The 24,900-nt window shown below is 51.1% G+C and overlaps 1 protein-coding gene across 1 annotated transcript in view; it reads right to left on the bottom strand.

Moving 5' to 3' along the window:
* CD99 (CD99 molecule) overlaps nucleotides 1–24,900 on the bottom strand; it is a 30,255-nt gene that overhangs the window by 3,529 nt on the left and 1,826 nt on the right. Inside the window, 8 exon segments of the mRNA NM_001244214.1 lie at nucleotides 43–96; nucleotides 5,448–5,561; nucleotides 8,081–8,149; nucleotides 9,043–9,090; nucleotides 10,461–10,526; nucleotides 11,378–11,425; nucleotides 13,127–13,165; nucleotides 15,293–15,322. Of these exon segments, the coding sequence (NP_001231143.1) occupies nucleotides 43–96; nucleotides 5,448–5,561; nucleotides 8,081–8,149; nucleotides 9,043–9,090; nucleotides 10,461–10,526; nucleotides 11,378–11,425; nucleotides 13,127–13,165; nucleotides 15,293–15,322 (468 nt within the window).

The following is a 24,900-nucleotide window of genomic DNA, read 5'->3' as shown; positions in this document are numbered from 1 at the left end:
CAGTTGGTGATGATGGCGGATGACACTCCCAGCCTGTCTCACCTGCTGGCTCAGCGGTGGTGCGATGGTTCTCCATATTCACCTGTCCTTCTTCGGCTGAAAGCAAGAACAAAACGGGCCCGAGTTGGGGCGGGGGGCGGCAGTGAATACAAAGACAACACACCCCGTCATCATTCTCAGGGTGAATCGGCATCGCCCCACTCAGCTGCCTACCCTGCCCCTCCCGGAAAGCAGAGGAACCGCCCCGGTCATCATGGTGTGAAGGGCCCCTCGTTGGGGTTCCTGCCTGTTTGCTCCTTTGCTTTTCTGAGTCTGTCTTTTTGTTTCCAAATTTCTATTCCTCGATTTCGCACACACACATCAACACCAAGAGGATCAACATGCTTGCCACCCACCCCCAACCGTCCCCAGAAAGGATCTGTGAGCATAGCATCCTTTGAATTCAAGTGTGAGGAGACAGAATTCGAAATACAGGAGAGGGAGAGGGGATGGAGAAGGGACAGCCTGGGAGTTTGAGGTCAGCAGATGCCAACTCTTATATACAAGATGAATGAAGAACAAAGTCAGACTATAGAGCCCAGGGAGCGTCTATTGAATACCGTGGGATAAAGCAGCACCAAAAAATAAAATATAACAGAGGAACGTACATATGACTGAGTCACTTGGCAACACAACACTGTCAATCAACGATGCTTCGATATAATGCAAAGCGAACAAAAAAACACACATGATATTCCCAGCCAAAACACATTTATTTGTATCAGAGTCGGTTCAAATGAGGTGGATGAACTCTGCCATACAGAGTGAAGTAAGACAGAAAGAGAAAGCTAACTACCGTATATTAATGCATATAGTGTTAGTCGCTCAGTCGAGTCTGACTCTTTGCGACCCCATGGACTGTAGTCCTGCCAAGGCTCCTCTGTCCATGGGATTCTCCAGGTAAGAATACTGGAGTGGTTGCCATTTCCTTCTCCAGGGGGGATCTTCCCCACCCAGGGATTGAACCCAGGTCTCCCGCATTGCAGGCAGATTCTTTACCATCTGAGCCACCAGGGAAGCCTTTGTTGATGTACAGCAGAGAGCAACGCAGTATTGTAAGGCAATTATCCTCCAACTAAAAATAAACTCTTTAAAATAGTTAAGGTGGAAGAAAGTGAATAATAACAATAAAGCTTGTTTAAGTCGAATGCAATGCAGGAGATGTGGGTTTGATCCGTGGGTCAGGAAGATCCCCTGGAGGAGGAAAAGGCAACCCACTCCAGTATTGTTGCCTGGAGAATCCCCGTGGATAGACGAGCCTGGTGGGTTACAGTTGATGAGGTCACAAAGAGTTGGACACAGCTGAACAACAGATCGTGCGTGCATGCTAACTAGGACGCAGGCTTCATTTCATCAAAACCAAGATTACTCCCTTCAAAGACACAGACGGCCGCGGGAATGACCAGGGTGAAAGCCATCAGGGTGACTGGTAGAGGGTGACGGGCCCACGAGAAGAGCATTGAGAGACACCCCGTTGCGGGGTTCTCAAGCCACCCCCCGTTACTAATCCCAAATCCTGCAACTCGGCCTCCAGACCAGTACCGGCCGTTCCACCCTGGGAAGGGACACGACCCTGACCCTCAGCACAAGGCTGGAAAAAGAAAACTCGTATTTACACGCAAGAAGGAGATGGTCTGATGCGAAAAAAGGGAAAGAAAGATCCGGCGTTGACTTCCGTGTTTATGGAGGGGTGCGAAGATGCACGAATTCTAGGCGGTCATAGACCCTGTCCGTCGTGGACTTCTGCACTGACATTTCAGAAATTTTAAGTCAGGGTGGGGAAGGAGGTTAAGGGGAGGGTGTGAGGGAGGCTCAAGAGGGAGGCAATATAAAAAAAAAAAAAAAAAAGAGGGAGGCAATATATGTATACATATGGCTGATTCACACTGCTGTACAGCAGATACTAACATGAAAAATGTAAAGTGATTATCTTCCAATTAAAAATAACTTTTAAAAAAATCAATTGAGGATGGTGAGATTTTTCAGGTTATTCCTAAGCATGTGGGTTCTCCTTTTTTCACTGAGAACCGTGAAATTCATGTAATTGGCAAAAACCAATTAGAGAAAGAGTTGGGGGAAAAAAAAAAAAAAACACTTCATGGAAATGGGCTGTAAAAATCCAGGCGCTACGGAGTCATAAAGTTACAAATTCCATCATTAGTGTGAAAGATCATATCCTATGCCTTAGGGCTGGCTTTGCCCCGGGGAGGGGAGGGGGGTCTCTGCAGACAGGATGGTCCACCCAACGGGCAAGGATGGAAGGTGATTGACAAAGCCGTTTTTGTTCACGGAAGCCCCCCAGCCCCGGTGATCGGTTTCCACTTTAAAAGGGACCACGTCTGCATTTGTCTTCACTTCTTCTACATTCGAAGGCAAACTGCGCCTTCGAATATAGCATCCCAAGCTTCTGTGCTTCGACAAGGCAGAAAACATAGAGACTTCACAGTACAGCCAGCGGGGTCACGGAGAAACATCCCTGGGGAAATGTCTTAGTAGCAAGGAGGAAAAAAAAAAAAAGGGACAGACAAGGTTTGCTTTTCGAGACAGATGCAGATCAGAAAGGATCATCTCCACGCCCCTGCCCAGGATTCTCCACGCGTCCCCTAGATCTTCGACTCATCTGCAAAGGAAGACCGGAAAAGGACAATGAAAAAAAAAAATAAAAAGAAAATCAGAATCAACCGGAAATAAATGTCTGAGAGCTTGGCTTCGGATGCAAGAGCCCACAGGTGCATGTAGCAGCAAGCTGTTAAGAGATACGCCTGTCTGCTGGGCTCAGAAGTTAAGGAGACGGGTTGATACGGCAAGAGCATCACTGGAGTGGATGCTGGGGTTAAGGGGGAGGGGGATGGTGGGGGGACGGGGAGGGGAGGCAGGAAAAGAAAGAAAGAAAAAGGAAGACAGACCAAGAGGAAGGGAGAAAGGGAGAGACAGAAAGGAAGCAATGCAGAGAAAGAAGAAAGGACGGATCGGTAGGCAGACAGAGGAAGGCTGGAAGAAGGAGGCCAGGACAAGAGGGGAGAATGGGGGGGGCACGTGCCCATGGCTCATTGTCACCCAAGCCTCCAGAATCCCCTGCTACCAGGGGCACCAAGGGAGCAGCCAGGAGATGCACCGTGAGCAAACAAGCTGTCAGCCACCCACCACGTCCAGCAACAGAACAGCCACACACCAGGGCCCACCGTGGTGGCCACGTCCTTCCAAAACCGAAACTACAGACTCGCAGCTCCACGTGGGTGCCACACGACTCACAAGGAACACCCCAGAAAAGACAACTCTCCTAGAACGGCCCCGTGTGCAGAGAACGCCGAAAAAGGGTCCCCTGGGGTCTTCCCACGCCCGATGGACCGGGTTTCGACGTTTCCATACCATCACGGTTCATGAAATACACGTAACTTGGTAACAGGCAGTAAACTCGTTCTGGAAGGCCTGTGTTCCACGCGGAGCGTCTTACCCACCGAGCCAGAAAGATGCCTCACCGCTCTGCATTCGACTCTGGTGTTCATATGAGAATGTGTGTGTGCCAGCTGCTCACATACATTCCGTTTTTTTTTTTCAGAAAAGCCTGGGGCTCGTACCCCAGTGGTCACTTTCCCTATGGAGCGCCTTCCTCGTCTCCCCGCTTGAGTGCCAAGCTCTGAGTTTAAGCGTCTTCAGACAAGGGGAAAATGTAATTGAAGAGAAACACCGGGACTTCCCTGGTGGTCTCATGGCCAAGACCCTGCCCTCCCAATGCAGGGCGCCTGGGTTCAATCCCTGACCAGGGAATTAGATCCTACACGCCAAACCACGACCTCCTACAGCCAAGTAAAATAAAAAAGGAAGAGGAAACACTGTTTCGCTTCCATCGAAGGCTTCCTCTTTGAAGCTCTTTTTGCTAGTTCTAGGAGAAGGAAATGGCAACCCACTCCAGTGTCTTGCCTGGAGAATCCCAGGGATGGGGAAGCCTGGTGGGCTGCCGTCTATGGGGTCGCACAGAGTCGGACACGACTGAAGTGACTTAGCAGCAGCAGCAGCGGGAGAAACAAAAGAAAAAAAAATATCTATATATTTGGCTTCTGTTCCCCTCTAGCCTCACCTAGATTCTAACTGTAGATCTTTTACCAGTACCTCCTGGAACTCGGTCATCTGTCCATTTGGGCTTTGCTGGATGCTCACCCTTCTGCCAACGTAGCACACCTTCTTGACAGCGGCCAGATGGAGGGCTCCCACTCCCACATGGGAAATAAGATGCCATCAGGCAACCCTTACCCTCCTCTGGCAAACAGAGGGCTATAAAAAGAGCCGCTTACTTTAGATTTCCGCATCCAAATGCCCGCGTCAGACTGTCAATTTTGGGCTACAAACCGTGTCTGCGGGCCTGAAATGCTGGAAGACGGAGGGTCAAACCCCAACCCTCGGGGGTGACTGTGCCTCCGTCAGCATCAACTCAAGTCTCCTTGGGAGTTTCCCAAGATCCCTCAGGAGGCAGGCCCTTAGGCAGACAACATCAGTTGGCAGACGGCTGAGTAAAGACTCAGGATCTTACATAGGATGAGAAGTTCAAATACCTCAAGTCTCCTCCCGGGAAGAGGGGTAACCACAGCCCACGGGGCTGCCCATAAACCATATCACGACCCGCTCCTCTAGTGGTTCTGAAAGCAAGACCTAGACAAGAACTTCCAGAGACCCACAAAGGTCAGTTGTGTTCAAAGCAGTAGAGTTCGCTGATATCAACACAAATCCCAAGTTAACAGGACTTGAGGACAAGGGCCCAAATGCCAGTGATGGAGTTCCCATCACCACACTGCTGACTGTGGCATTCTCCACATTCCCGCTACAAACTGTCTGGGCCGTCCAACTGTTTTGAGTACCCCCTGGTACCAGGTTCCAGCAAAAAGGGGACCACTTGCCCGGTGTTTCCACTGTGATTCCCTTGGGTTGAGAAAATAATATGGTGGCCCCATGGCTATGGCTGTTATCCTAAAGACGACGAGGTGTGTGAGTCGCTCAGTCGCGTCCGATTCTCTGTGACCCCATGCTCCAGTCCATGGGGATTCTCCAGGCAAGAATACTGGAGTGGGTTGCCATTCCCTTCTCTGGGATCTTTCCAACCCAGGGATCAAACCCGCCCAGGTGACCTGGGCATCACCAAAAGTCTAAAGCACAGACCATCGCCTCTCCTGTCCTCGTTACATAAAAACCTCCCAAAGTGGCATGGTTAGTAACTTGCACAAGCTCACACGGCTAGACGCAGGAAGCGCCCAAATCGAAGCGGCAAAGTCAGATCCCGGTTTTCTATCGTGTTAGGAACTCTCAGCCACTGTCCCCACGGTTCGTGCCAACCGGAGCTCTGCTTCTCTTTTAGCTTTTTTTTAATATACGGTACCCAGACCCCACGGAAAGGAGGTGGCGGTGAGCGCCCTCACCGTTCTCTTTGAAGCACAGCTTTTTCTTCTGGTAGGCGATGAAGCTGGAGATGGCTCCTCCCAAGGCCACCACGATAGCACCCACGATGCCCGGGATCACGCCTGGCGATTCTTCTGTGGGGAGAAGCACAGAGCGCCGCGATGGGCAGGAGGGAACGCTCACGGGTGAGACCACGGAGTGGGGGTAGGGGGGCGGGCTGGTGGCCCCGCCTAGAGGAAGCCAAACCAAAGTAATGGAAGTAATTTATAAATCAATTAGGCCCCGAGGACTGAGCCAGAATGTCAGCTTCCGCCTACAGGGCATTTGTTGCCTCTGACTGTCCAACGTATAACCATCCTCTCCCACGCTGCCGGCAACTTCCGCGATGTGGGTGTTACAAACCCCGTCGTGCTGGACAGAAACGATGCGACCACTGCTGATGGTTTCAGAGGCTGCCTTCTTTGTTTTGAGGACGCCTTTTCAAGTTCCAGCAACAGCTAGCAGAGCTTGTGATGTATCCACCCACCCGGCTAATAGGAGTCCCTAGCGGGAAACATTGTTGCTGCGGTACAAATTCCACAGCTTGATTTACACAACATCCTCTGGGCAAGCTGCCCAAAGCAGAGGGATTCCAGGACTCGGCGACGCCCAGTTTGGGTGGGAAAGCGGGGAATACGGAAAGAACACGTGGAGAAGGCTCTCTGGAAGGCTGCCACCGACAGCAACAGACTTGATCATCACATGCAGGTTTTTCCAGCTAACGGGTGTGTGCACGCTCGTGTGTGTGTACGGATATGCACGTGTACATGTCTGTGTGTGCATCCCAGAGCATGCACACTGCAGAGGGGCATACTGCACCAGTGCCCAGAGGTGCGTGAGTGCACACATGTTCAGTGTGCTAGTGCACGAGTGGTGCGGGCAAGTGCTCACGAGTGCACACGTGTGTCTGCGTGCATGAGTATGTACTGAACGAGCACTGCACACGTACCTGGGCGCGTGTGCCTTGCATCTGAGCCTGAGTGTGTGTGCACAGTCTGTCTGCTTTGAGCTCTGTGTCCAGGTACCCCCCAGCCTGGTTGATTCTCCCCCATCACGTGGGCTCTTCGGCAGTGCTGAGCGCCCCCCAGCCCACCCCACCCTCCTAAGAGGCCGCCTCCTACCCCCAGGCTGACCCCCTGGGACCCACGTTCTAAACTATCATAAACTAGCAGACCCATCATTCTAAACGATCAGAAGACACACACCATCTTCAGAATTAGGCATCAGGTGTGATCCTATCTAACTGCCAAGAAAATTCATACGATTAAAACTTGTAAATAACATCAGAAAATGCTCCTGGAACTAGTTAGGGAAAAGTCTGACGATATGGAAGGAAGTCTGTGACAAGCTTAAACAGCGTATTAAAAAGCAAACATCACTTTGCGGACAAAGATCTGTATACTCAAAGCCATGGTTTTTCCAGTAGTCATGTATGGATGTGAGAGTTGGACCATCAAGAAAGCTGAGCACCGAAGAATGGATGCTTTTGAACTGTAGTGCTGGAGAAGACTCTTGACAGTCCCTTGGACTGCAAGGAGATCCAACCAGTCCATTCTAAAGGAGATCAGTCCTGGGTGTTCACTGGAAGGACTGATGCTAAAGCTGAAACTCCAATACTTTGGCCACCTGATACAAAGACCCGACTCACTGGAAAAGACTCGGATGCTTGGAAACACTGAATGCAGGAGGAGAAGGGAACGACAGAGGATGAGATGGCTGGATGGCATCACCGACTCGATGGACCTGAGTTTGAGTAAGCTCCGGGAGTCGGTGATGGACAGGGAGGCCTGGCGTGCTGCAGTCCACGGGGTCACGGAGAGCCGGACACGACTTGGCGGCTGAGCAACATTATGACGCAGTATGACTTAAAGACCGACAGTTTCACTTAACATTGCTTGCATTTAAACTGATATAAAATACTATAGAATAATCACCTTCACTGTGTTAGAAGATGGACGCTATTCCTATTTTTCCGTATGAAAAATTAAACAAATAAATCAGTTCAGCCAGTCACTCAGTCTTGACTGACTCTTTGCGACCCCACGGACTGCACCACGCCAGGCCTCCCTGTCCATCAGCATCTCGCAGAGTTTACTCAAACTCAACATCCACTGAGTCGGTGATGCCATCAAACAAATACATAAATGTACAAAGTATACAAACAAATAATATATTTCAATGAACAAAAAAAGTCCACTCAAAATGGGAAGTTTCAACAGCTCTTCAACTCAGAAAACTGATGGCAGTCTAATGACTCTGAGAACACGAAGATGGGTGAGAAAAAGCAGAAAGCATCAAGGAAAAACAAAGAGCTTTTACTGAACCTCATCTTTCTCCAGATTGATTCTCGGTATTAAAAATCCCATTGAATACTTCTGAGCTTTCATTAAAACCTGGTAAGTCAAGTCAGCAAACTAAACATCAAATCCAAAACAAAACAAAACAAAAATATCTTTTTGCATACTGCTTTCCAGGACTGGAAAACTGGAATTCCCTTGCACTGAGCGTTCACTGTACGATCACGCCACCCCTGGAATGACTTCCTTTCGGCCGACACAGGGATCACCGAAGCCTGAAACACACATAAGGAACCACAGGAGCCCCAGGGTCTCACCGTTAGACTCAGGCTGATTGGGGTCTGGCTGAGGTTTTGACTTTGGTGAGTCGGGTGACGCTCCGCCACCTGCGAAAGAGGACAGTTGCACTTGTGAGCACTCTGAGGTCAAGAAAGCAGAACATGTGTTTGCATGTGTGGGTGCTGAGTCACTCAGTCGTGTCCGACTCTTCTGCGACCCCGTGGACTGTAGCCCCGCCAGGCTCCTCTGTCCAGGGGATTCTCCGGGCAAGAATACTGGAGTGGCTTGCCATGCCCTCCTCCAGGGGATCTTCCCGACCCGGAGATCAAACCCACGTCTCTTACGTCTGCTGACTTGGCAGGCAGGTTTGCTTTTTTTTTTTTTTTTTTTTTACCACTAGCACGACCTTCGAAGCAGTTGCATACAGATAGTTAAGTGGGAAATGCAAGTGTGCCCTTTGTCACGGCCGGGGACACCTCGTCGTGCTGGGGATCCCCGTACACACAGCCACCTGTGGATTTCTGTCCGTCGGCATCCAGCTATCATCTTTCACTTCGTGTATCTCCCATAGAAAATAAAGCAGATGGCTGGGCCAGTTGCAGAACGTGTGGGGGTCCAGTGCGAAGTGAAAAATGCATTTTGCATGTCCTTGCTCCAGACTGTACCAGGAATTACCGTGAGAAATGAAAGCGTGGCCTCTGTTTGTTCAAACCAAAACACAGGCCCTCGTGAGCGTGGGGTCCTGTGTGTTCACACATGCCTGTGAGGCCCAGCCCTACCAATGGTATTCAAAGTGCCTTATACACCCCAAAGACTCTAAGAGTTCTAAAACAAAAGTAGGCGTACAGATAAAAGCCAAAAACTCAAGCACACAGACCATACACCTATTCCTCAGGGTTTCCTGGCGAAAACTAATTCGACGTTTTTAAGACAGACGCACTCCTTTGAAATGATAAATAATCAATTCAGACAGGTAGGACATTTAAGACAGCCTACTTACCATTTCCTCCACCATCAAGGGCATCGTTTAAATCCCAGTTCTCATTCTCTAAAGGAGAAAGATAGTGAATGAATACTGAAGTTCTGCGTGAAATCAAGACCAGAAATGACTTTCTATACAGACAGTATCGAGTATCAGTCTGACCAAAGACTCAATAGGAAAACCAAACTCCGACCGTTTTCACATTCTTCTTCTCGGGTCAAGAAGAAAAAATAAAAGGAAAAACTAAATCAAAATAATGAAAGCAACTTATAAATCCATTATGCCCCATGGGCCGAGTTGGAATTCCACATTCTGCCTGCACACAATTCTTTCCCATTGACTGTCCACCCTATAACCAACCCTCCCAAGTTGCCAACGACTTCCGCAATACAGATGTTACAATGTAAGCAGGATATCTGTGGCCAAATCTGGGCTAGTGCGCACTGAAAGAGGGATTCAACTGACCCAGCTGTGCTCCGTAAAAGGATGTTTTATGCCCATAAAATAAAAGACTCCTGATGGTTTCAGATGCTGCCTTCTTCAAGACTCTTTTTCGAGTCCCAGACACATCTGGGAGAGCTTGTGCATCTACCCAACTTACTGAGTTATTATGAGATGCTAGTGGGGAAGTGTTCCTGCCCCAGGGAGCCCGTGATGATACAAATTCCATTGTTCAAATTATCCACCATCCTCTGGGCAAGCTGCCCGCAACAGAGAGGGGTTTCCAGGACTGGACCATGCAGAGTTTCAGTGGGAAACGGGGAATACGAAAAGAACACGTGGAGAAGGCTCTCTGGAATGTTGCCAGCAACAGCAGCAGACTTGATCGTCTTTCCATCGATGTGTATGCGTGTGTGTGCATGCTCGTGTGTGTGTACGGATGAGTGGCTCCTCTGTCTGTGGGATTCTCCACGCAAGAATACTAGAGTGGACTGCCACGCCCTCCTCCGGGGGATCGTGCCGACCCAGGAATGGAACCCAGGTCTCCCGCATTACAGGCAGATTCTTCACCATCGGAGCCACCAGGGAACCCCAGGAATACTGGAGGCGGGTAGCCTATCCCTTCTCTAGGGGATCTTTAAGATCCAGTAATCGAACTGGGGTCTCTTGCATTGCAGACAGATTCTTTACCAGCTGAGCTTCTAGGGAAGCCCATGTTTTCCCATATTGATTCTCTATATTTAAAATCTTACACTGTTTTTCTCGTTTTTATTTCCATTGCAATCTTGGAAGTAAAATCAGCAAACTACACATCAAATCCAAAAAAAGAAAAATCTTTTTGAATACTGCTTTCCAGGACTGGAAAACTGGAATTCCCTTGCACAGAGCGTTCACTGTAGGATCACGCTAACTCTGGAATGACCTCCTTTCAGCTGACACAGAGGTCACCGAACTCTGAAACACATACAGGAGCCACAGGAGCCCCACGGTCTTACCAGAAGTGCCAGGCTGCTTGGGCTTTGGCTGAGGTTTTGGCTTCGGTGGGTTGGGTGACACTCGGTCTGTGAAAGAGGACAGTTGCAGTTATGAGCACTTTGAGGTCAAAAAAACAGAACATGCGTTTGCACGAGTGGGTGCTAAGTCACTCCAGTCGTGTCCAACTCTCTGCGACCCCATGGACTGGGGCCCGCCAGGCTCCTCTGTCCGTGCGATTCTCCAGGCAAGGACCCTGGAGTAGGGTGCCACGCCCTCCTCCAGTGAATCTCCCAGACCCGGGGATCAAACCCCCGTCTCTTGTGTCTGCTGCACAGGCAGGCGGGTTCTTTACCACTAAGTACCATCTGGGAAGAACTCGCACACAGATGGTTAACTGGACTGTGGGAAATGGAAGTGTGCCCTTTGTCAGAGCCGGGGACACCTTGTCATGGTGGGGATACGTACGCGCAGCCAGCTGCGGATTTCTGTCCGTCAGCATCCAGCTGTAATACTTAACTTCCAGCAGCAAATAAAGGAGATGGCTGGGCCCACTACAGAATTTGTGGGGTCCAGTCCAAAGTGAGAATGCATTTTGCATGTCCTTGCTCAAACTATGCTACCATTTTCAGCGGCCACACAGCATTCGTTCGACCAAGGATCGAAGACCTACTCGGCGTGACCCCACGAACCCACGAGGCCAGCCCTGCCAAGGGTGTTTTCATTTTCTCTCATGTCACCTCAGACACCATCAGAGGTCTAAATCAAAAGAAGACACGCAGACAAAAGCCAAAAGCTCAAAACCAACAAACAACAACACCGTTTCCTTAGGCTTTTCCGGGTGCAAACCCATTTGATTTAGTTAGAAGAGAAAAAGCCTCCTTGAAATGATAAAATAACCAGGTTAGACCCACAGGAGATTAAAGACAAGACTACTTACCGTTTCCTCCACCACCAATGGCATCGTTTAAATCGAAGCCATCGTTCCCTAAAGGAGAAAAAAACTGTGTCAACAGAACTTAAAATGCATGAAATGAAGAGCAGAAAATGGCTTTCGACGCAGATAGTACAGAGTATCAGTCTGTATCAACCGCAATACCAAACTCCTGACCGTTTTCACACCCTTCTTCTCTTCAAGGAAAAGAACAAAAGGAAAGATCAAAATCATGAAGGGTATCTATAAATCAATTATGGCCCCCATGGACCGAGCTGGAATTCCGACCTCTGTCTGCAGACGATTCTTTCCCTGTCGACTGTCCACCCTGAAACCAACTCTCCCAAGATGCCCGTGACTTCGGCAACGTAGATGTTATAATACAACAGCAGAAACCTGTGTCCTGATTCGGGTTCACACCCAGTGAAAAAGTGATTCGGCTGACCCAGGCGTGCTCGATAAAATGATGTGACGTTTTAGAGGGTTGGAGATTTTAGAGGTGGCCTTCTCTGTCTTAAGGACTCAAGTCCCAGAGACACACCCAGGAGAGCTTCTGTGCCCACCCAACACAAGGTTCGGAGCCATCGTGAGTCATAAGTAGGAAACACCATCAACGTTCCAGGGAGCTCGTGATGGTACACATTTCTGCTGTTCAACAGTGACTCAGCCAGCGTGTTCTGCACACGCGGGTGGATCCAACTCAGTAATATGAGCAACGCTATCCTTTACTCAACAACACTTCCCTGGTAGCTCAGATGGTAAAGAAGTGGCCCACAATGCGGGAGACCCGGGTTCGATCCCTGGGTCAGGAAGATCCCCTGGAGAAGGCAATGGCAACCCGCTCCAGCATTCTTGCCTGGACAGTCCCACGGATGGAGGAGCCTGGCGGGCTACACAGTTCACGGGCTTGCAGAGAGCCAGACACGACGGAGCAACTAACACTTTCACCTTTTCAGGTGAGAAACCCAATAATTAAACTGAGCTATTATATATACATATATATATTAAAATAGGCGATAAGAGCTCGGTTAACTTAGGGCATTAATTGCATGCTGGGTGGCTAACTCCCAGTGAATCTATGCGTGCGTGCGTGCGTGCGTGTGTGCACTAAGTCACTTCAGTTGTGTCCACCTCCGTGCGACCCCATGGACTGTACCCTACCAGGCTCCTCTGTCCGTGGGATTCTTCAGGCAAGAATACTGGACTGGAGTCGGTTGCCATGCCCTCTACCATGGGATCTTCCCGACCCTCGGCTCGAACCTGCGTCTCTCACGTCTCCTGCATTGGCAGGCGGGTTCTTTACCACCAGCGCCACTTGGGAAGCCGCCCCCACACCCCACTGTATCTGATCCTTGCGCGGTTCTGTCATTGGCCTGAATCTTGAGATTTTTCCAGAAAGGGTGAGTGACATCAGGTATGCTCCTCGTGGACACTGAGATCTGACTCTGCTCACGGGTTATAAGAGGGTCCCAGCTTCTAAAATTGCTCCTCCCAAGAGATGAGTATTGAAACCCAGTAAGAGACACTCGGCATAAAGAGACGCTTCCCACGGGACCCCCAGAGCACCTCGCCAAAGTGTCAGCGTCTGCTCGCTTACGGCCACTGCTGGACGTGAGACCTCACAGCATGGTTCAAATAAAAACCAGGCCGTATCCATTGCGGGCATCTAGCCGTCTGCATCTCCCCCAGATCCTGGCGAAAGTGGGGTGCACGACTGTGCTGTGTTTATGGACGCTGAGCACCTCTGCTTCTTACCGGGTGCTGGTTTTGGTGTAACAGTGGGTTTCTTGTCATCTGTGGGAGAGAAAAGACATTTCAGTCAGAAACCTGGCGGCTGGGAAACACACTCAGCCCTCCACGCACTCCTGTTTCCTTAAAAAGAGTCAGAGAGGGGGGTCTTCCGTTGGTGGATCCAGGGCTTAAGGATCCCCCTGCTAACGCAGGGGACACGGATTCAACCTCTGATCCGGGAAGATCCCACAAGGCCAGTAAGCCCACGCTCCCACAACTCTTGAATCAATTCAAGATCCAACTCTTGAATCCTGCACGGCCTAGAGCCCTTCCTCTGTAACAAGCGGAGCCTCCACAATGAGAAGCCCGTGTACCCCAATGAGAGAGTAACCCCCACTCGCCAAAACTAGAGAAAGTCCACGCTCAGCCACAAGGACCCAGAGGAGCCAAATAAATACATTTAAGAGAAGAAAAAAAAAAAAGAGTCAGAAAATGTCTGAAGCATCATGTTTTCCAGACAGCTCAGCCAGCGGCCAAGGAGTAAAAGAGGAAGCCCGGAGAACAGCTGTTTAGCAGCAGGACACGGGGCAGAGCTCGGGGCCTTTGCAGGAGCAGGGGAGCAGCCTTTAGCAACCCCTGGCTAAAAGGCTGTTCGTGTTTCTTAGGCAGAGCAATCTTTTGGCCACCTGGGACTCCCACCGAGGCTGACCCTCTGGGCACCAAGGCAGAGTGGGGCTGAGATCATCTGGACCATGGACACCTCCAGGGCATCTCTTCCCAGCAGCCAAGCAGGAGAAGGCTTCCACCATCAAGAATAAGACTATCCCCCCACCCACAACCGTTGGCTTTTGGGAACGCTGCTGCTCTCATGGGTTTCACTGAGGCCTCCGCATCGGACCCCAGGAGTTAAAAAAAGATGTCCTGGGATGGATCCTGGGCCCCCAAATTCAACGGGAGCCTCAGAATCTGACCTTTACAAACAGGGTCTTTGCAAGTAATGTTGGTGGTGGGGGGTGGTCACAGTGCGTTAGCACAGACCCTTATAGACGAGGGCCCTTATGAAAAGGAGACTGGGAGACACAGAGGTGCTGATGCCAAGTGGCCGCGTGAGAGGAGACGGAGATGGTGAGATGCAGCCACAGGATGAGATATGGAGTCAGTGTGACCCTGGGGGAGCAGCCCACGGGGGACCAGCCCACGGGAGACCAGACCACAGAAGACCAGCTCACAAAAGTCCAGCCCACAAGAGACCAGGCCATGGGAAGCCACCAGGACAGATCAGCCTATAGGAGACCAGTTGATGGGAAATCAGCCCATGAGAAATCATCCCACAGAGGACCAGCCCCCAGGAAACCAGCCCACGGGGGACAAGCCCATGGGAGACCAGCCCACAGGGAACCAGTCGCTGGAAAACCAGCCCACGAGGGACCAGTCCACAGGAAACCAGCCCACGAGGGACCAGTCCACAGGAAACCAGCCCACGGGGGACAAGCCCACAGGAGACCAGTCCACGGAAAACCAGCCTACGAAGGACAAGCCCACAGGAAACAGCCCACGGAAAACCAGCCCATGGGGGACCAGTCCACGGAAAACCAGCCCACAAGGGACAAGCCCACAGACCAGCCCACGGGGGTCCAGTCCACGGAAAACCAGCCCACGAGGGACCAGCCCCCAGGAGACCAGTCCACGGAAAACCAGCCCACAAAGGACAAGCCCACAGGAAACAAGCCCATGGAAAACCAGCCCATGAGGGACCAGTCCACAGGGAATCAGCCCACGGAAAACCAGCCCACGAGGGACCAGCCCCCAGGAAACCAGCCCACGGTGGGGCCAGTCCACGGAAAATCAGCCCACGAGGGATGAGCCCACCGGAGACCAGCCCATAGAAAACCAGCCCACGGGGGACCAGTCCACAGGGAATCAGCCCATGAGAGATCAGTCCACAGGAAATCAGCTCAGCGAGGACCAGCCCACGGGGGACCACCCACTTCTCCAAGCGCCTGGCAATCCTGTGTGGCCTCCTGACCTCCACGGAGTATGGAAGTTACTGCACCAAAAAAAGGATTAACGTATCCCGATGAGAGCATCTCCATTTTCCTCAACAATTGTGAGTCTGGTGATCGCCATTAAGACGTGTTTCAAAAGATTTACTATGTTCCAAGTCTATAAAATGCTTGCAATATTACTTACCATCAAGGGCGTGTGATAAATCGAAATCCTCTGGAAAAAAAAAAAAAAAAAGAGTCCAGTTAGTTACTAAAAATTAAATTGGGAATTTAAGAAAACAATAAAAAAAGGGGCATGGTTTTGGAAGGTGGATCACGTGTTGAGTTCTCTTTTGCAATATTCACCCTCAAGCCTAAAAGTAAGAACATGTCAGCTTATCTTTTAGACTGTCGACGATCTCAGTGTTTAGCAACAACTAAACTAGCAGGAAACCAGGATAATTCTGCACGTGAGTTATTCTAAAAAAAGCAGGTCTTTCGAAACCGACAAGGAACAACTTCCAGGACTGAGCTGGGTACCCATTCCCTTCTCCAGGGGGTTCTTCACGCCCCAGGGATCCAACCCGCGTCTCCTGCATTGGCAGGTGGATTCTTCACCGCCTGAGTTACCGGAGAAGCCCAGTTTCCAACACACGACGGAGAAAACGTGGAGAGGAAAACCCTTCGAATAGCAACCTATCCATAACTAAACAACCCAAACGTACTTCCTGTAGAAACACCAGACGATCCAGGAAAGCATAACTTTTCCTTTTCTTTCTTAACTGCTGCCGAGAAGGCGGAAACTGCCTTTATTCCACGGTTCTTCGATCCAGTTGCTGACTGCTTTATTGAAACGATGTCAATACTATTTCTATTCCCAATTAATGATGAATTGAAGAAAAGCAAAGGGAATTCTGCTGAGTGTCCGGTCAGCAGAAAGGACAATGGTGGCCGACTAAAGGATCACTGTTCCGCTCAGTCCAGTCGCTCAGTCGTGTCCAACTCTTTGCGACCCCATGGACAGCAGCACGCCAGGCCTCCCTGTCCATCACCAACTGCCAGAGTTTACCCAAACTCATGTCCATCGCGTCGGTGATGCCATCCAACCATCTCATCCTCCGTCGCCCCCTTCTCCTCCCGCCTTCAATCTTTCCCAGCTTCAGGGTCTTTGCAAACGTGCTCAAATCAAAGATAACACACAGCTCCCCCAACCTCAGGAACTGCCGGGCATCTAACAAGCTGCCTTCATCCCCGGGAAGCTCCAGACGGTCACGATATGTTCCGTCCTGTGGAATGTCACACAGAAAGACTAGAACCCCCTCCCTCTCTTGTGTGTATGTGGACGGGCGTGCAGCTGTGTGTGTTGAGTGACTGAGTGTGTGTGTGTGTGTGTGTGTGAGTGTCTGTGCCCATTTACAGAGTGGCTTGGGCTTCCCTGGTGGCTCAGATGGTAAAGAATCTGCCTGCAATGCAGGAGACCTGGGTTCCATCCCTGTATCAGGAAGAGGGCATGGCAACACTCCAGTATTCTTGCCTGGAGAATCCCACGGACGGAGGAGCCTGGCGGGACTACAGTCCATGGGGTCGCGAAGAGTCAGACACGACTGAGCGACTTTCACTCACTTGGGACCCACGGGGGTTGGTGTGTAGGTGTGTGGTTTGGGCTGTTTGCATGTGTGTATGCGTACAGGTATGTGTGCTTGCCTTGTGCGTGTGCCCAAGTGTGTGTCTAAGTGCAGTGTGGGTGTGTGGATTTGTGGTGTGTGTACAGGCGGGGTTTCCTATGCCGATGTGTGCAGTTTGGGTGTGTGCACATGTGCAAGTGTAGAGTTTGGGGCAGTGTGTCTCTGTGTGTGATTTTTCTTCCCATAAGAACAGGCAGGCAGATCCTATTTGTAAAAAAAGAAGGCAATAATGTCATTTGCGGCCACATGAGTGGACCTGGAGACGATTATACTCAGTGAAGTCAGTCAGACAGAGAAAGCCAGATATCATGTATCACTGACGTGTAGGATGTAAAAAAATATTATACCAGTGAGGCTATTTATAAAACCAAAACACGTTCAGAGACACAGAGAAGAAACTTGTGGTTCCCAAAAGGCAGAAGTGGTGATGGCGCAATGAATAAGGAGTTTAAGACTCAGACGCACACACGCCTACATCTGGGGCTTGCGAGGCGGCTCGGACAGTAAAGAACCCGTCTGCCAACGTAGGCGACACAGGCTCGATCCCTGGGTCGGGAAGACCCCCTTGGAGGAGGGCAGGGCGACCCACTCCAGTGTTCCTGCCTGGAGAATCCCACGGACAGAGGAGCCTGGCAGGGTTATAGTCCACGGGGTCGCAGAGAGCAGGACACGACTGAGCGACAGATGCATATGTGTGCATATGTGTGCTCTGCAGGTACACTCTCACGGGTGCGTATATGTGTGTGTCTGTGCCCGCGCGTGAATACGTATTGAACAAGTGCTGTGTCTGTGTGTGTGTGAATACGTATTGAACCAGTGCACGCGCCTTCTGTCTGAGTGGCTGTGCACACACTGCCTCCCTGCTTAGCGGTCCTCACTGCAGACTCTGGTACCCACCCAGCCGGGATGGTTCTCTACCCATCACCTGGGCAGCGTCTCCACAATGACCAGGGCCCCGCTCTCCCCAGAGGCTGCCTCCTGTGTCCCCACCCCGACTTCGAGAAGCTGACGGCTCCCCTGAGTGCCTCCCACCTCGGCGGGGAGTTGGGGGGGGTGCCCACACACAGACCCACCCCCAGCCCCACCCCAGCGGTCGTGGAGGCGGGGTGGACTGTCCACACGGCCAGAAGCCGAGTGCCCGCTGCAGACCTCGGAGGCAGAGACCTTCAAGGTGGTTCGCTCGCTGCGGAGCGTGGCAGGACCCCAGCCCCTGGGCCGGAAGCCTTCGAAGCGTCTGTGGTTTGCAGGCGGTGCCCCCTCAAGCCTCCAGATATGCTGGAGGAGGGGACGGGGGGGGGCACCCCATGACTCAGATGGGGCGAGGCAGGCCCCGGAGGGGACACGGGCCATGAATCATCACCCAGCATCCTCCCCATCGCGCTCGGCCAGCTGGTCTCCTTCCTTCCGTCATCCCATCCTCCCGAGACCCCGGGCGTCCCCAAGGCCTGCATGCTGGGCTCCTCATGGGGGGCACCACCTGGGGCTTCACCTGCCGCAAAAACCATGAGTCCGTGCCCCTAATAACCACTGAGCCTCCGGGTGCCCAGCACCGAGCTCGAGGCCATGGTCCAGCTTCTCTGGAGTCCCACCAGGGTGATACTTGGACACGCCCCAACGGGAGGACAGGAAGACCATAAACACCGAGTCACAGCAATGATCAGTCTCCCCGTGGGCGCGGGACACCGAACCACCTCCATGGCGGCATCTCCTGGCTGTCCGAGGGACCCCTCTTAGAGAGCCCTTCTCTAGCACCACCGCGGTCAAGTTTTGTTCTCCGGCGCTCAGCCCTCTTTCTGCATGGTGTAGACGCCGCGGGCGTGATTACAATGGATTAGATCCATCAGTGGTTACAGAGGTGAAGCATAAGCTGGAGAGAAGTTTTGGGGGGCAGGTGAGATCTCGGGGAAAGCCAGCATCAGCCTTCGCAGAGGCGGACAGGAAAGCTTGCTTCCTGCAGCCGGACAGAGTGCGCAGTCCACACCCCAGGCAACGCTCACCTTCTTCCCCAGCCCTGAGTCCCCTTATCTTGTAGGAATGCAGAGATGACAAGCCACGGCCTGGTGATAAGCTTATAAGGAGTCTTGGCTGGTCTATTCACCTTATGTATAATCTATGTATCATTTATGTGTGATCATTCATCTAAGATCTATCCCCTGCAGAAGGGAAAAGCTACCCACTCCCAGGATTCTGGCCTGGGGAGTTCCTTGGACTGAAAAGTCCATGGGGGTCCCAAAGAGGCGGACACGACTGAGCGACTTTCACTTTCAAGATCTCAGTTTAGTTCTTTGCGACCCCATGGACGGCAGCACGCCAGGCCTCCCTGTCCATCACCAACTCCCGGAGTCTACTCAAACTCATGTCCATCGAGTCACAGATGCCATCCAGCTATCTCATCCTCTGTTGTCCCCTTCTTATCCCACCTTCAATCTTTCCCAGCATCAGGGTCTTTTCCAATGAGTCAACTCTTTGCATGAGGTGGCCAAAGTACTGGAGTTTCAGCTTTAGCATCAGTCGTTCCAAAAGAGACCCAGGGCTGATCTCCTTTAGAATGGACTGGTTGGATCTCCTTGCAGTCCAAGGGGCTCTCAAGAGTCTTCTCCAACACCACAGTTCAAAAGCATCAATTCTTCGGTGCTCAGCTTTCTCTATAGTCCAACTCTCACATCCATACATGACCACTGGAAAACTTCAAGATCTATCCATCTATATTCATCCATCCATCCAACTGTCCAATCCTCACATCCATCCATCTAACTGCATAATCATTCCATCTACCGGCCTTATCTATTATCTATCATGTGTCTAGCTAGGCATGCATCCTGTCCATCATCTATAAATCTATAACCCATCGTCCATCCATCAATCATCAATCCCATCTACCAAGGGCTGGCTCAGTCCAGCCAGGCCCTGAGTGCTGTGCTAAGTCGTTCTAGTCGTGTCCAACTTTTTGCAACCCCATGGACTGTAGCCCGCCAGGCTCCTCTGTCAATGGGGATTCTCCAGGCAAGAAGACTGGAGTGGGTTGCCACGCCCTCCTCCAGGGGATCTTCCTTACCCAGGGATCGAACCCGGGTCTCCCGCATTGCAGGCAGATTCTTTACCAGCTGAGCCAACAGGGAAGCCCCAGTAAGCCTAGCAGTCCTTAACTCAGTCCTCAGCACAGTGGCAGGGGTGGGGTGGGGTCGGGGCTGCCCCCATGGGTCAGGCAAGCACCCCATCCCCGTGACCTCACCCCCTATGACCCTCCCGCCCAGTCTCAGATCCACCCAGGCCCTTTCTCTTCCTCCTACATTGTGTGACCCCTTGTTCGAGCACTGAAGCCTTCACCTCCCTGGCTCCCTTTGTCCAGCAAGGCTTCATTCTGTGCCCAAGATGAGGGCATCTTGATCCTCCATGGAGCACTGACCTCTAAGACAAGATAGCCGGCCACAGCAGATGGTGACGGGCAATACTGGAATTCTCGACCTGCAGAGAGAAATCTGCACACCTCCCCGCCCGCCCCAGAGGCAGCAGCATCTGCTTGCTGTCTGTCTATCCCTGATGAGGTTCACCGCGCCCTTGCGGTCACACCACCACGAGGCTTCTGGTCGGTTTGCAAAGGGGTAGAGCGCGATCAGACAAGGCTGGGGGTGGGGTGGGGGTGTGGGGTGTGGGTGGTGGGTGGGAGAAGGGGAGGGACGCTGAGAAAAAGAAGTGGTCACAATGTTCTGGCTACGCGGTCTGGGGATGACTAATACCTTCCAAGCTCTGGAATGCAACCCTCCTGACTTTAGCCGCGTGCTCAAGGAAGGGCGGTGAACAAGCGGAATTCACCCTAACTCTCTGCAGACACTGGAGAATCAGTGATTGACACGCGTATGTTCCTCCTGGCGGATTCTTCACCGTTCTGGGTCGGGTTTTTTTGTAGGTCTTTCCTCCCTCCTGTGGGTACTGCCCTATGGAAGTCCCTTTAGTATTTGCTGGAAAGCTGGTTTGCTGGTGTTAAACTCTTTTCAGTGTCTGCTTATCTGTAAACCTTTTGACTTCCCCGTCAACGTTGAATGAGATCCTTGCCAGGTAATCTTGGTTGTAGATTACTTTTTTTTACTTCAGTACTTTAAAGATATCCTGCCATTCCCTTCTGGCCTGCAGAGTTTCTGCTGAAAGATTAGCTGTTAGACAAACTCAGAGGTGGGATTCAAGAGTCAGGGGACATGTATGCCTGTGCGTGCTAAGTCGTGTCCGAATCTTTGTGACCCCACTGGACTGTAGCCCACCAGGCTCCTCTGTCCATGGGATGCTGCAGGCTAGGATACTGGAGTGGGTTGCCATCCCCTCCTCCAGGGGATCTTCCCCACCCAGGTACTGAACCCAGGTCTGTTAACATTTGGCAGGTGGGTTTGTTTTTTTTTTCACCACTAGCATCACCTGGGGAATCCCAGACACATGTACCCTTATGGGGATGACAGAGGATGAGATGGTTGGATGGCATCACTGATTCAATGGACATGAGTTTGGGTGAACTCCGGGAGTTGGTGATGGACAGGGAGGGCTGGCGTGCTGCAGTGCATGGGGTCGCAAAGAGTCGAACACGAATGAGCGACTGAACTGAAGTGATGGTTAATTCATGTTGCTGCATGACAGAAATCAAGCCAATATGTAAAGCAATCATCAATTAAAAATATATTTTTTTAAGTAATCTTTTTTTCCTCTCAAAAGCACCCTAAGGAGTCATTACTTGACTCTTTGAAAAGTCGCTGACGTCCTAACTGGCTCTTCTGGAAAATAAAGAGATTCTATCAAACAGTTTCACAGGCAGAACGCAAAGCGGAAAGAACAGAGGCTTCAGACTGGCAAACGCATGTCAAAGTCCCCAGCCTGCGACCCTCAGGAACAAACAGGTTTCACTAGGAAGCCAGGTCCACCCAGAGGCACGAACAGGCCTGAAACCACACCGGGGCTTACTTAGCAATGCGTGGGCAGAAGCAAGCTGCTGTTTGCTCCTCTGACTTGTTTGATGATTTTCTTCTTTGATTGCTCTCAACTCACAGCACATCGGAGGTCTCGAACCCCCCACCCCACCACCCCATGGAGAAACACTGGGGAATTAAAAAAAAAAAAAAGAGGAACTTTTTGGTTTCCTGTTTACAGGACTTTAAAAAAAATAATTTGAGTTAGCCAAACGGTGGGGGCACCGAGTCATTCTAAGACAAAGCTGAAACTCACACACCCATACGGCAACTCCCAAAACTGTTATACGAACTTGGCAAAGAATAAGAACAGGAAATTGAAAAAAAAACCAAAAGGAACTGCTGTTTCCCTACATGAAGAGATACAACTTCAGCTGTCAAAGGCAGGGGCAGACCTGGTTTTCCTGTGTTTTCCTTTACACTTATTTATTTATTTTAACAAATGAAGGGTTTGGGGCAATCCCGCTCCAACGCCACCAAATTTACAGGCTCTGTTTTCACCATAACTTGGGCTCACTTCCTGGCTGTGTGCCATATTTTGCTGATTCCTGCGACCTTTCAAACTTTTTCATTACGATTATATGTGCAGTCATGTCACCTGGTCCCAACCCTTCATAGAAAATAGATGGGGAAACAATGGAAAGAGTCAGAGACTTTCTCTTAGGTGCGGGGCGGAGGGGGGGGTGGGCTCCAAAATCACAGCAGACGCTGACTGCGGCCATGAAATTAAGAGACGCTTGCTTCTTGGAAGAAAAGCTGTGACCCACCTAGACAGCATATTAAAAAGCAGAGACATTACTTTGCCAACAAAGGTCCGTCTAGTCAAGGCTATGGTTTTTCCAGTGGGCATGTACGGATGTGAGAGTTGGACCATAAAGAATGCTGAGCGCCAAAGAAGTGATGCTTTTGAACTGTGGTGCTGGAGAAGACTCTTGAGAGTCCCTTGGACTGCAAGGACATCCAACCAGTCCATCCTAAAGGAGATGAGCCCTGGGTGTTCGATGGAAGGACTGATGCTGAAGCTGGAACTCCAGTACTTTGGCCACCTCATGAGAAGAGTTGACTCAATGGAAAAGACTCTGATGCTGGGAGGGATTGGGGGCAGGAGGAGAAGGGGACGACAGAGGATGAGATGGTTGGATGGCATCACCCACTCAATGGACATGAGCTTGAGCAAGCTCTGGGAGTTGGCGATGGACAGGGAGGCCTGGGGTGCCATGCTCCATGGGGTCGCAGCGAGTCAGACACAACAAACCATTTGCGTGTCCCGTACAACCAGGCCATTCTCCCAGGAGGACACGCGCATAAAAAACTACTCACAACTGTTGAGTGTGCTAGAAGCTTGTGTGTGTGTGTGTGTGTGTCTTTGTCCCATATGGTTTTAAGGGTGATTATAAATTAGGATTGGGACTTCCTTGGTGGTTCAGTGGTTAAGAATCCACCTGTCAATGCAGGAGAACAGAGGTTCGATCCCCTGTCCGGGAAGATCCCAAATGTGTCAGAGCAACCAAGTCCAGGCACTGCAGCTACCGAGCCTGGACTCCAGAGTCTGGGAGCCGCAGTCCGGGAAGCCCCATGCCCAGACCCGCTGCTCTGCAACTGGAGAGTAACCCACACTCGCCACATCAAGAGACAGACCCTTTGCAACAGTGCTCAGTCCTGTCTGACTCTTGGCGACCCTGTGGACTGCAGCCCCCCAGGCTCCTCTGTCCATGGGATTCTCCAGGCAAGAAGACTGGAGTGGGTTGCCATGCCCTTCTCCAGGGGATCTTCCCGACCCAGGGATCGAACCCAGGTCTCTTGCGTCTCTTGCACTGGTAGGTGGATTCTTTACGGCTGAGCCATCCGGGAAGTCTAACAAAGACCCAGTGCAGCCAAAAAGAAAATTAAAAAAAAAAAAAAAATCCACAAAGCTCCGTTGGAAACAGGTATAGACGTCTCTTCCCTCACTCTTTTCATTATGATTACACATGCAGTCATGGCATCCGGTCCCAACCCTTCCCAGCGAACAGATGGGGAAAAATGGAAACAGTGACAGACTTCGTTTTCTTGCGCTCCAAAATCACGGTGGACGGTGACTGCAGCCATGAAATTAAAAGACACTCGCTCCTTGGAAGAAAAGCTATGACCAACCTAGACAGCGTATTGAAAAGCAGAGACGTTACTTTGCCAACAAAGGTCTGTCTAGCCAAGGCCAAAGTCCTTTCTCTGCCCTTTTCAAAGGTGGGTAAATATTTTGCATGGCTAAAGGAACCTGTTTTGACAACCTGTACAGAAGGGATGACATTCACTTAGCTGCTTTTACTTTTTTTATATATATATTTTTTTTTTATTTGGCGACACCAGGTGCTTGCTGGGGCCCCCCGGTGACTCAGAGGGTAAAGACTTTGCCTGCAGTTCAGGAGACCCGGGTTTGATCCCTGGGTCTTCTTTGCAGCATGCAGAAATAATTCCCCGACTAGGAATCTAAACCAAGCCCTCTGTATTGGCAGCTCAAAGTCTTAGCCACTGGGCCACCAGGGAAGTCCATGAAGGGTTAGTTGCTCAGTCGTGTCCGACTCTTCTGTGACCCCATAAACTGTAGCCCTCCAGGTTCCTCCATCCATGTGATTCTCCAGGCAAGAATACTGGAGTGGGTTGCCATGCCCTCCTCCAGGGGATCTATCTGGCCCAGGAATCGAACCCGGGTCTCCTGCATTGGCAGGCAGATGGACTCTTTACCATCTGAGCCCCTAGGGAAGCCTGTTATATACCCACAAAAGGACTTCCGGAGATCCATAAACACACAATGCCTTATTAATCATAAGAATTGGTGCAGGAAGACTTGCCTGGCCGTCTGGGGGGTTAAGACTCTAGGCTTCCGTGTATGTGGAATCTAGGAAAAAATGGTAGAGACGCACCCCTCTCTCTGCAGGGCAGGAACAGAGAAGCAGACGTGGAGGATGGATTGGGTGGACAGAACGGGGGAAGGAGAAGGCGGGATGAACGAGCAGAGCAGCTCGGACATGTGCATACTACCACAGGTAGGAGAGAGAGCTGGTGGGCAGATGCCGTATGCGGGGTTCTCCGGCGGCTCACTGCAGTGCAGCCTCATGGGGGCTAGAAAAACTCTCGCGAGCAGGTGTGACTCACACAGCAACAGACAGCAAAACGCTTTCACGAAGAACTTTTTACTGAAG

This window comes from Bos taurus, chromosome Y (assembly GCF_002263795.3).
Source record: "Bos taurus isolate L1 Dominette 01449 registration number 42190680 breed Hereford chromosome Y, ARS-UCD2.0, whole genome shotgun sequence".
NCBI lineage: Eukaryota > Metazoa > Chordata > Mammalia > Artiodactyla > Bovidae > Bos > Bos taurus.
The sequence above is the reverse complement of the archived record's forward strand: the minus strand, read 5'-3'. Positions and strand labels throughout refer to the sequence as shown.